Source organism: Pristis pectinata, chromosome 2, assembly GCF_009764475.1.
Source record: "Pristis pectinata isolate sPriPec2 chromosome 2, sPriPec2.1.pri, whole genome shotgun sequence".
Taxonomy (NCBI): domain Eukaryota; kingdom Metazoa; phylum Chordata; class Chondrichthyes; order Rhinopristiformes; family Pristidae; genus Pristis; species Pristis pectinata.
This window is the reverse complement of record NC_067406.1, coordinates 11,109,880-11,122,565: the sequence shown is the minus strand read 5'-3', so window position 1 is coordinate 11,122,565 and position 12,686 is coordinate 11,109,880. Positions and strand designations below refer to the sequence as shown.

General features: G+C 44.8%; 1 protein-coding gene across 2 annotated transcripts in view; it reads left to right on the top strand.

Annotated features, from left to right (window-relative positions):
* Window positions 1–12,244, top strand: part of slc4a11 (solute carrier family 4 member 11) — a 132,589-nt gene extending 120,345 nt beyond the window's left edge. Inside the window, exons 16-20 of one of the 2 annotated variants that reach the window (XM_052010517.1) lie at window positions 912–1,080; window positions 2,497–2,670; window positions 7,778–7,973; window positions 9,003–9,172; window positions 11,168–12,244. In XM_052010517.1, coding sequence (XP_051866477.1) covers window positions 912–1,080; window positions 2,497–2,670; window positions 7,778–7,973; window positions 9,003–9,172; window positions 11,168–11,231 — 773 coding nt within the window. In that variant the 3' untranslated portion in view covers window positions 11,232–12,244. The remainder of the gene's footprint in view (window positions 1–911; window positions 1,081–2,496; window positions 2,671–7,777; window positions 7,974–9,002; window positions 9,173–11,167) is intronic. The other variant, XM_052010518.1, reaches the window with a different exon arrangement.
* The last annotated feature ends 442 nt before the right edge of the window (window positions 12,245–12,686 follow it).

Below are 12,686 nucleotides of genomic sequence, written 5' to 3'. Positions count from 1 at the left end.
CCTCATAATTTTGTAAACCTCTATAAGATCTCCCCTCATCCTCCTGTGCTCCAGGGAATAAAGTCCTAACCTATTTGACCTTTCCCTATAACTCGGGTCCTCAAGTCCTGGCAACATTCTTGTAAATTTTCTCTGCACTCTTCCAAGCTTGTATCTTTCCTGTAGGTAGGTGACTAGAACTGCACACAATACTCTAAATTCTGCCTCACCAACATCTTGTACAACTTCAATGTAACATCCCAACTCCTATACTCTGTGCAAACATCATTTGGAATCAAAAGGTACAGTAGTGTAGCGGTTAGCATAACGCTTTAGAGCGGCAGTGACCTGGGTTCAAATCCAGCCACTGTCTGTAAGGAGTTTGTATGTTCTCTCCGTGTCTGCGTGGGTTTCCTCCGGGTGCTCGGGTTTCCTCCCACATTCCAAAGACGTACAGGTTAGGAAAGTTGTGGGCATGCTATGTTGGTGCCGGATACGTGGCGACACTTGTGAGCTGCCCCCAGAACACTACGCAAAAAGATACATTTCACTGTGTGCTTCGATGTACATGTGACTAATAAAGATATCTTATCTAAAAACAAAGGTGGTCTAATCAATTTTAAAAAGGTGCCACTGTTAGTTGAACTCCAGGGACCATAAGGTAGTTCTTTAAATGGAAAATAAAATTGCCTTTTAAAGTAAAGTGAAAGATATCAGGAAAAGCGATTTGACTATTTAATGGCAAGAGAGGCAGCTGATGTGCAGAGAGACTGGATGGCATAATAGTGGTTGATAGTTAAGTTGCTTAAAACTCTGGAGGTGCATATGGTCACTGGAAAAGGGAGATGGGCTGAGTCTGGAAGTTTATTTAATTGTTTTGCTGGCATGTTTCAATCCTAACCACTTTTGTTTGTATTATTTCTACCTTACAGTTGCTTCATTTAGTTATGATCCAAACAAAGGCTTGTTCAATCTGGCCCCGTTTCATGTTCTGTCTGTCGGAGCGATATTTGGTGGAATGGGTTTGGGCTTCCTTCTCTCAATGCTCTTTTATTTGGAACAGAACATTGTGATGTCATTAACAAATGCTCCCCAGAACAGGTAAGCTACTAAACTTCATAGTATTCTGTGGTAATGTCTGTGTTGTGTTCCTGTAAACTTGAAGTACAAAGTTATTTGAAGACCCTGTGTAGGCTAGTACGGGCAGATGGATGTTTGACTCATTGATGAACAAGATGTTGCTGTCTATGTAATGACTTGACTGCACTTTGCACAACTCCCTCTGACTTTGCTTCACGCCGTAGGCTTCATCCAGGTGTTCTGGTTTCCTCCCACGTCCCAAAGATGTGCAGGTTGGTAGGGTCATTGGCCTTGGGTAAATTGCCCCCAGTTTATAAGTGAGGGGTAGAATTTAAGGTTGATGGGAATGGGGGGAGAATAAGTGGGATTAGTGATTAATGGTTGATGTGGACATTGGGCTGAAAGGTTTATTTCTGTGATACCGTGACACCTCTCCCTCTTGTGATTCTGTCCTCCGTTCACTTCCACTGTACCCCATTGAATCATAGACACTTGCAGCATAGAAGGAAGCCATCAATGCCAGTAATTCCCATCACCTGACAATTGATTTATTATTGTCATGTATACCAAGATGCAGTGAAAAGCTTTGTTTTGCATGCCATCCATGCAGATAATCTCAGAACACAAGTACATCAAGGTAGTACAAGGGAAAAGCGATAACAGAACGCAGACTATAGTGTTACAGGTACAGAGCGCAGCCAGGTAGATCTGTAGTCCTGTATGTTATAACTCTTCAGGTGCATATCCAGGTACTAAAATGTTACGTTTCTGACTCCATCATCCTTCCGAGTTCCAAATGCCCAGTACGCTTTGGGTGGAAAACCTCTTCCTGAACTCTCTAATCCTTCTATGATTAACAGTTGTCCAGAGCTTTATTAATCTTTCTTGCTAAGCTAAATAGGTCCTTCGGTTCACCTTGTCTAAGCTTTCCATAACTTTATATGCACCCCAGTTAAACTGCTTGCTGAGTTGTCTATCTCCCCAGCCTAGACTGTCTTTCCTCCTAAACTATGATTCTGGTGGAATCCTAGCAATATCTGGGGGTTGGACTCTGTTTATTCTTCCCAAACCCCCATACCTTGTTACTCAGCTTCATAACTCTGAACTCTTTTAACCCAGCAACCGTCAGCCCCTTCTGCCCTCCTTCCCTAACTCAATTTCTTGCTTGCAGATTTGGTTGGGGTCTTATTGCTTTGTCAACGTTCATTCTACTAATCTTTGATTAGGCCACAACTTGAACAGTGGATTCAGAGCAGCTTACTTGAAGGATATTGAAGCCCTTTGCGGAGGGTACAGAGGAGATTTACAAAGATGATACCAAGAAGATATACTTTTGCTTTTGAAGATTAGAGAGTTCCTTGTTGCTATCTTGTCTTTAAATCAGAAAAGTTAATGGACCCCATCTGCTAACGACTTCCTCGAATTATTTCCTTGCAGATTAATGAAAGGCACAGGCTATCACTGGGACATCTTCCTTGTGGGCATTGTTAACATAGTTTTGTCCATCTTTGGGTTACCATGGGTACACTCTGCATTCCCCCATTCTCCTTTGCATGTCCGTGCTCTAGCCTTTGTGGAGCAGAGAGTGGAGAATGGTCATCTATACGAGATGTAAGTTGACAACCTTTTCATTTCTTTTGATGTGTGTGCATTGCATTTTAGATTTTATTTACTTTCAAAACTGACTTAAGCTGAATGTTTTAAACTTTACAAGATGGATTTGCCAGTATCTCCAAACATCAAACCATTTTCTGCAAAAGTTGTAACTTTTTAGTCCAGAACCTACAGTAGAAAATCTTGGCTGAAATTCTGGTGCAGTGTAGGCACGGTAGTGTAACACTATTACAGCACCATTGACCTGGCCACTGTCTGTAAGGAGTTTGTACGTTCTCCCCGTGTCAACATGGGTTTCCTCCGGGTGCTCTGGTTTCTTCCCATGTTCCAAAGACATACTGGTTAGGAAGTTGTGGGCATGCTATGTTGGTGCCGGAAGCGTGGCGACTTGCGGGCTACCCCCAGAACATTGTACACAAAAAGATACATTTCACTGTGTGTTTCGATGCACATGTAACTAATAAGGATATCTTAAAGAGAGGGTTGTACTATCTGTCTTTTAGACGATAGTAACTGGAGGCCCTGACTCTCTCCTCATTTAATGCCACAAGTTCTTTTGCAACCAGGGGAGTTCTCTTCAGCACCCTGACGCTGGGCGGGAGGGTCTGCTTCTGCACTCGATGACTGTATGAACCCTCAAACAGCATTACTAAAGCGCATTCTCTGATCATTTGTCTCATTACGGCTGATGTGACGAATAAACTGCTGGAGAAACTCAGTGAGTGGAGCAGCACCTATGGGGAGGAATTGTTGACGTTTCAGGTTGAAGCCCTGTATCAGGACTGGTGATCTTATTGAATGGTGGAGCAGGCTTCGGTGGTCCATTCCAGTTTGAATGTTGAAGAGCCATAATTTGCAGGGCTAGGGGTCAAGAACTGGGAAGTTGGATTAACCCAAGCAGCTCCCCAGTCTTCAAACGAAAACAGAAAATGCTGGAAACACTTGTGTCAGGCAGCATCCATGGAAGGAGAAACCACGTTGGTTTTGGGTTGCACGGAGGATGTGGGAGGGATGGGTAGGACAAAGGGAGTATCCCTGATAGGGTGAAGCCAGTTTGCCGTGGAGATGAGCTGTTGAAGCGAGGGGCAACTTCTTCACGCACAGGGTGGTGAGTATATGGAACGAGCTGCCAGAGGAAGTGGTGGAGGCAGGTACAATAGTATCATTTAAGAAGCACTTGGATAGGTACATGCAAGAGATGGGCTCAGAGGGATATGGGCCGAATGCAGGAAACTGGGACTAGCTAGGTGGGTACTGTGGTTGGCATGGACTCATTGGGCTGAACCTGCATCCATGCTGTATTGCTCTGACTCTAAGTAGCTATCTGGTTGATGGGTTAATGAGGGAAGTTAGAGTACAGAAAAAGGAATGTAAAAACTGTGACATTCAGAGCTGTAGGAAATGACCAGCGGGTCAGCCCATGTTGTTGGGGAGAAGGAAACTGAGCCAGTACTACAGAGACACTTAACTGAAACTGTTGATAACTAAATCCAGAAGGCTGCAATGTGACCAGATGGAAGATGAGGTACAGGTCCTCGTGCTTGCACTGAGCCTCATTGGAACAGTGAACAGAGCTACAGATAAATGGGTCATAGTGGGAGTGAGACAGAGAATTAAAATGGCAGGCAACAGGTAGCTGAGGAACCCAAGAGGTTACCCAATCTGCATTTGGTCTCTCCAGTGTGGAGGAGACTACATTGTGAACACAATGCAGTACACTAGGCAGGCAGAAGTACAAGTGGCTTCATCTGTAAGGACTGTTTCTGTGCAGTGTGATTCTGATTTGTGGGACTTTATACATGGATTCATCTTGTGGATTGAACTTCTCGTGGATTCACAATGATACGTGCAGGATGACTTTCAGCTGGTCACAAAACTGCTGGTTGGGAGAGCAATCCACTTCTCATTTTCTTGAGTTGAAGGTTATAGTACAAGCTGTAAATTGGTAAAATTAAAATTGGAAAATTTGTTTATTATTGTCACGTGCTGAGGTAGTTCTCGAATATAAAAAGTTTTTTAAAAAAAAAATAACTTTAACAAAAAAATAAAGTTGGGTGGCATGGGATTCAGGGGAGCTAGTGAGGTGGATTCAGAATCTGCTCGATGATGGGAAGCAGAGGGTGATGGTTGAAGGTTGATTTTCTGACTGGAGGCCTGTTACTGGTGGGGTGCCCCAGGGGTGATTGTTGGGACCTCTGTTATTCATTATGTATGTAAATGATTTGGATATGAATGTACATAGCATGATTAGCAAGTTTGCTGATGATACTAAATTAGGGGGTCTTATTGATAGTGAAGCAGGTTACAATGAATTGCAAAGAGATCTTGATCAGTTAGGGAGATGGGCTGAGGAATGGCAAATGGATTTCAACTTGGATAAGTGTGAGCTGATGCATTTTGGACATTCGAACCAGGGTAGAACTTGTACAGTGAATGGCAGGGCACTGATGAGTGTTATGGAACAGAGGGACCTGGGAGTACAGGTGCACAGTTCACTGTAAGTGGCTGTGCAAGTAGATGGTGGTGAGGAAGGTGCTAAGCTCACTGGCCTTTGTCGGTCAGGGCATCGAGTTTAGGAGTAGGAACACTGTTGCAGTTATACAAGTTGTTGGGGAGGCTGCACTTGGACTATTGTGCACAGTTTTGGTCACCCTGTTGTAGGAAAGACATTGTCAAGCTGGAGAAGGTGCAGAAGAGATCTGCCTGGACAAGAGGGCCTGAGTTATAAGGAGAGGTTGGCCACGCTGGGTCTTTATTCCTTGGCATGTAGGAGCATGATGGGTGACCTGCTAGAAGTTTATAAAGTCATGAGGGGTATGGATAAGGTGGACGGTCATGGTCTTTTCCCCAGGTTGAGGAGTCCATAACTAGATGGTACAGATGCAAGATAAGAGGGGAGAGATCTAAGAGACCTGAGAGGCAACTTTACACAGAGGGTAGTGAGTGCCTGGAATGAGCTGCCAGAGGAAGTGGTCAAGGTGATATTGCGATATTTAAGAGTCATTTGGATAGGTACACGGAAGGGAGGGCTTGGAGGTTATGGGCCGAGTGTGGGCAACTGGGATGAGCAGCGAGGTTACTGTGGTCAGCATGGACCAGGTGGGCTGAAGGGCCTGTTTCCGTGCTGTATTACTGACTCTGAGTTACAGTGAAAAACTTTGTTTTGCATGCCATCCATACAGGTCATTTCATTACATTGGTGCATTGAGGTAGTACAAGGGAGAAGCAATAACAGAATGCAGAATAGTGTTACAATTGCAGAGAAAGTGCAGGCAGACAATAAGGTGCAAGGCCATACATAGAACACTACAGCACAGTACAGGCCCTTCGGCCCACAATATTGTTTCAACATTTTATCCTGCTCTAAGATCTATCTAACCCTTCCCTACCACATAGCCCCCCATTTCTCTATCATTCATGTGGCTATCTAAGAGTCTCTCTTAAATGTCCCTAATGTATCTGCCCCCACAATCTCTGCCAGCAGTGCGTTCCACACACCCACCACTCGGTGTGTGTGTATATATATATATATATATATATATAAATAAAAAACAACTTACCCCTGACGTCCCCATTATACTTTCCTCCAATCACCTTAAAATTATGTCCCCTTGTGTTAGCCATACATAACGAGGCAGATGGTAAGAGAGGTAGGTGGGGTTCATTGAACCAGAAGCATGTTTTCATGTGGTAATCAGATACTAAATGACCAGGAACAGAGCTTCAACGGTTACCTTTCAGAGATCTGTCAAAGATACAAAAGCCATATGTTTGTTGCATGATCTATAAAAGTGTATTTTGTCAAGAATGGTTACCAAATGAACCAGGGATAGATAAACATACAAGAGATTGCAGATGCTGGAATCTGGAGCAACACACAAAGCTGGAGGAACTCAACGGGTCAGGCAGCATCTGTGGAGAGAAATGGACAGTTGATGTTTTGGGTTAGACCTTCGGGACTGAAAGAGGGCAGATGGCCAGTATAAAAAGGTGGGGGTAAGGGATGGAGTAGGCGGCACAGTAGTGTAGCGGTTAGTGTAACACTATTAACTGCTTGCGACCCAGGTTCAATTCTGGCTGCTGTCTGTAAGGAGTTTGTACGTTCTCCACGTGTCTGCGTAGGTTTCCTCCGGGTGCTCCGGTTTCCTCCCACATTCCAAAGATGTACAGGTTAGGAGCTGTGGGCATGCTATGTTGGTGCCAGAAGAGTGGGGACACTTGCGGGTTGCCCCACCCCAGCTTCAGTAACCCAAAAAGACACATTTCACTGTGTGTTTTAATGTGCACGTGACTAATAAATATCTTAAGCTGGCAGGTGATGGGTTGATCCAGGTGAGGAGGAGTAATAGGCAGATGGGGGAAGGGGAGACTGGTAATAGCGTCAGAAGCTGGGAGGTGACAGGTGGAGGTGACAAAGGGCTGAAGATGGAATCTGATAGGAGAGGAAGGTGGGGCATGGAATAAAGGGAGGGAGGTGGGGACGGCAGATGGGAGTAGTGGATGGGGAACCGCGGGAGGAGTGTGTGGGTGATGGGCAGATGGTGGGGGAGGGGAAAGGGATAGGAAGGTGATTGGGGGCCAAATGGATCAGGAGGAGAGAGAAAAGGGGCAGAGGGGAGCAGTTATCAGAAGGTGGAGAATTTAATATCCACACCGCCAGATTGTAGGCTACCCTTTATTAAGTGGAGAATTTTACATCTGGAATATTGTACCGCTCAAACAAGAGGTGGAAGCAGAGATCGATAAATGGAGCTGGGTAATTATGAAGGGAAATTTGTGGGATTCTGGGAAAAGCATAGGGAATTTGAGCTGACTTGAGCCAGCACAGGCATGAGGTGCTGAGATTTGTGAAATGTCTTTCACATTATTTACGAAGAGTCTCTGTCAGGATTTGGTCAATTGTTCCCAATCTTTTCCTGTGCTTGCTTGGGACTGAAAGTGTGAATGAGTGCCTCTTCTCTCTTAGACCAGCAAAGCAGATTTTATCAATTTAAGTCTGGATTTAATTTCCAAAGGTGGTGGTAATATTCTGCATCTAATAAGTCTTGTTTATTAACTTCCTCTGAATTGAACCTTGTTTGTTTTTCCTCTCTTCCCCTCTCAGGATTATTCGAGTTAGGGAGACTCGTGTGTCGGCTCTTGTGGCACACATACTAGTGGGAATCTCGCTTCTGCTGTTACCCATCCCTCTCCAGTGGATTCCAAAACCCGTTTTGTACGGGCTCTTCCTCTACGTTTCTGTGACCTCCATCGATGGGTGTCAGTTTTTTGAGAGATTGGCTCTTCTATTTAAAGAACAGGTAAATACTGAAAAGATGCAGCAGTTTTTACTGAGATTCTCCCTCACTCCAAACTGATCAGTTGAGGTGCCCTGAGCAGTTTTGAACCAGACTCTGACTATACACATTGTGATTATGCTGCTGCAAAAGTAATCAAAAACTCCTTAACAAATGATCAGCTATTCAGTCCCCAGCGGAGTAGCTGAGTAATTCTAAATTCAGTTAATTTGACTGAATTTGGAATAAAAAGCGAGGATCAATAATTGCAACCATAAAGCTATTGGATTGTTGATTTTTTTTTAAAAAAACAATCTGGTTCCCCAATCAGAAAGCAAAAAGTACAGAAGCTGGAAAACTGAAATAAAAAGCAAAAATGCTGGAGATATTGAATTCGTACAGCACAGAAACAGTCCAACTTGTCTGTGTTGACCAAATTGCCAACCTGAGCTAATCCCATTTGCCTGCGTTTGGCTCATTTCCCTCCAAACCTTTCCTATCCATGTACCTGTCTAAATGCCTTTTTAAACATTGTTATTTTAGCAAGTCAGACAGCGTTTGTGGAGTGACAAACTGTTAGTTTTTTGGGGTGATGACATTTCATCAGGTCCTTTCATCCCATTGTGGACCAGAAATGCTCTTTCAGATGCTGCCTGACCTGAATATTTCCAGCGTTTCATTTTTTTTTCTTATTCATTTAATGGCCTTTTCAGGACTGATTTGACTAAGGACTGATTTCTGTGCCTGTGTGTAATTCCTGACGTATGGCAATGTGGTTGATACTTAGCTGACTTCTGAAGTGGTCCAGCAAACCACTTGGTTCAATGCCAGTGTGGGACTGGCAGTAATGGCGGGTCATGGCAACAGCGTCTCATATAGTATGAAAGAATAAATCTGGTACAATGACCTGTTCCAGTATCTTGAGACCCATATATCACATCTCAGAACTGATCCACCCCATACCTTTTGCCTAACTGTGATCTTAAACCTATGGATGCTGATCCGATTTTTTTTTTTCTCCCCCCCCCCCCCCCCCCCCCCATTCTGGTCTAGACTTCCTATCCCCCCACACACTACATCCGGAGGGTCCCACAGAGGAAGATCCATTACTTTACTGGTCTCCAGTTAATCGAGGTTGCCATTCTCTGTGGCTTTGGAATGGCCCCACTGCCATACTTGAAGATGGTCTTTCCACCCATAATGCTGGCAATGGTTCCTGTCAGGTTGGTGTTTTGTTCTGTCTCTGCAGTGTTGAGGTGGCCCTTCTCAGATTCCCAGGTCGGAATTGGAGGATTGTATCAGTTGGGAGGTTTGTGAGGTTATAGAGATGGGGAGAGGTGATGAAGAGATTTAATACTCATTAACCAAGGCAGTAATGAATAATGAGGTAGGGTTTTATGGGTTCAGAAATCTGAATCAGAGGGGAAGAAGCTGTTTATGAATCATTGAGAATGGGTCTTCAGGCTCCTGTACCACCTCCCTGATAGTAGTAATGAGAAGAGGGCATGTCCCAGATCGTGAGAGTACTTGGTGATGGATGCCACCGCCGCCTTGAGGCACCTCCTCTTGAAGATGTTCTCTCCAATTGTGCCTGTGTTGGAGCTGGCTGTCTACAACCCTCCGCAATCTCCTGCAATCCTGTGCATTGCAGCCTCCATACCAGGCTGTGATGCAACCAGTCTGAATGCTCTCCACCATACATCTATAGAAATTTGCAATAGTCCTTGGTGACATACTGAATCTCCTCAAACTCCTAATGAAGTAGAGCCACTGGTGTGCCTTCATAATTACAGGACAGATCCTCAGATGTTTCTCTCCAGTTGAGGGTGGGGTTAACCCACCTTCCCTCTAGTAAGCAAATAGACCAGGAAGATGGAATATTGGTTCATTGGTTCATGGAATATTTCCCATTGGAGCCCACCCATCTGGCTTGTCCCCACAAGTAAATAAGATACCTTTATTAGTCACATGTACATTGAAATTTACACAGTGTAATGCATCTTTGCATAGCATGTTCTGGGGGCAGCCCACAAGTGTCGCCACACTTCCAGCACCACTGTCTGTTAGGAGTTTGTACGTTCTCCCCATGTCTGCGTGGGTTTCCTCCAGGTACTCCGGTTTCCTCCCACATTCCAAAGAAGTACGAGTTAGGAGCTGTGGGCATGCTATGTTGGTGCCGGAAGAGTGGCACCACTTACGGGCTGCCCCCAGCACATTCTCAGTAATGCAAAAGATGCATTTCATTGTGTGTTTCGATGTACATGTGACTAATAAATATCCTGTATCTGTGGAGGCCAAGTCACTGGGTGTATTTAAGGCAGAAATTGATGGGTGGTTGATTGGTAAGGGAGTTAAGGGTTATGGGGAGAAGGCAGAAGAATGGGTTGGATGAAAAATAAATCCCATGATTGAATGACAGAGCGGACTCGATGGGCTGAATGGCCTAATTCTGCTCCTATATCTTAGCTTTCCGCCCGTGTCCCAAAGATATTGGTTGGTAGGCTAATTGGCTGCTGTAATTTGCTCCTGCTGTGTAACTGAGTGGTAGAATCTGGGGTTAGTTGATGGGAATGTGAGGGGGGAATCAAAATAGGATTAATGTGAACGGGTACTTGGTTGTTGGTGCAGACTTGTGGGGCCTGTTTCCATGTAAAGTGGGTTTATCATTGTTACATGTTCTGAGGTACAGTGAAAAACTTGTTTTGCATGCCATCCATACAGATCACTTCATTACAACAGTGCATTGAGGTAGTACAGGGGAAAACAAGAGTGCAGAATAAAGTGTTACAGAGAGAGTGCAGTGCAGGAAGACGGACAATAAGGTGCAAGGCTATTAGTGAGGTAGATTGTGAGCCCAAGAGTCCATCTTATCGTACTCGGGAACCATTCAATAGCCTTATAACAGCGGGATAGAAGCTGTCCTTGAGCCTGGTGGTACGTACTTTCAGGCTTTTGTACCTTCTGCTTGATGGCAGGGGAGAGAATGTCTGTGGTGGGTGGGGTCTTTGATTATGTTGGCTGCTTTACCAAGGCAGTGAGAAGTGTGGACAGTCCTTGAGGAGGCTGGCTTCTGTGATGTGCTGAGCTGTGTCCACATGTCCTCTGACTTGTGAGAAATAATGCTGTGTATAAGTTCCTAGGCCCCCACATGATGGGAGGTTGAGTGAGCAGAGCTGTGTTTGTGGAGCCTCTCCTTTCAATTCTTGCCTTCTCCACAGGTGCCTCATCCTTCCCAAGATAATTGAAGCCAAGTATTTGGACGCAATGGACGCGGACCATTAAGGAACAGCAGAGGTTGGCCTTTGGACCACGGGAGCTTGGGATAATGGGATGTGTCTGGAGGAGAGTCTTTGTACATTTGCAGCTTAAGCTTGAGGACTGGCTTAAGTGTATGTGCACTGAATGAAGAAAGTGATTGGCCGGGGCTGCCACCTTATCGAGCCCCTACAATTAGAGGGGCCAAATCCTGTGCTTTTTTTTTTCTTTTACATTTTTTACACCACACTTTGGGAAATCTCTTCAGATAAGATTGCACAATGGAGAACTGGAGTGATGGGATTGACAGTTTATGGAAATAATGTTGCACACTTTTGAAATTGTCCTGACACAGCCCCATCCTTCCCATTTACTATCCCACCTGTCCACAGAAGATATAGGACTGATTGTTTATAACCTTCAGACAGCTAGGGGCTTCTGAGGCAGTGGATCCTCCATGCTATCTGCCAAGTAGTGGAGCTGTGTAACCATTGTGGTGGTGTTGATGGTCTTGCTCTACCCACGTCCCTAGCACGAGCCATCTGACAGGGATTTCATATTTGTGTTCTGCACCTTGGTGGCCTTGTTACCTTCACTGGTACCTCTCTAGTCACCGATTTCTTTAAAAGTGAGAGCTGCAAATTTGAGGGCCATCACTTCCGTGGTTGTGAGCTGCCGATGGAACAGGAAGGCATGGGAGCCACTGTGTGCTGGGCTATTGTATCTAATCGGGATGAGTCCATGCATTTCACTGTCCCTGCTGTTCACAAGCAGCTTCCTACCTCTCCTGATTAGCTGTAAAGCAAATCTTGGAGATGCTGACCCTTCACTGCGCACACGGCTGTGTGCATCCTCCTGTACTGTAGAGTTGTAAATGGGTTGTAAATGTAAATGGTTTGTTTCTACCACAGTGCTATAACCCAAAGCCTGTCTGATTTACTGTAATATATCCTAATCATGATATTGATCATTGGTTTCTTGCTGATGTCTGATATTGACAGTGGTGGAACAGAAAAATTAAAATACTGGAAATGTTTTCTAAAGTATTCCTATCGTCTTTTTTAACATCTGGAATAAGGGTAGTGCAGCAAGTAGAGGCACTGCCTCAGCGCCCAAGGTCTGGGTTCAATCCTTTTGACCTCTGGTGCTGTTTGTGTGGTTTGCTCATCTTTTTCCCCTGTGACTGCATGGGTTTCCTCCATGTCCCAAAGGCATGCTAGTTAGGAGGCTAATTGGCTGCTGTTAATCACCCCTAATTTGTAGGTGAGTGGTAGAATCTGGGGGGAGTTGATATGAATGTGGACAGAATGGACTGAAGAGAGCTGGCATAGATTCGATGGCCTGAGTAGTCTCCTACGTTGTAAGGAATTATGGAAACGAGTAAGAGGAGACCATCGGGTCCCTTGAGCTTGCTTGGCTATTCAGTAAAAGCATGGTCGATCTTTTACTTCACCATTTTCTTGCCCCATCCCCATTTCCTTG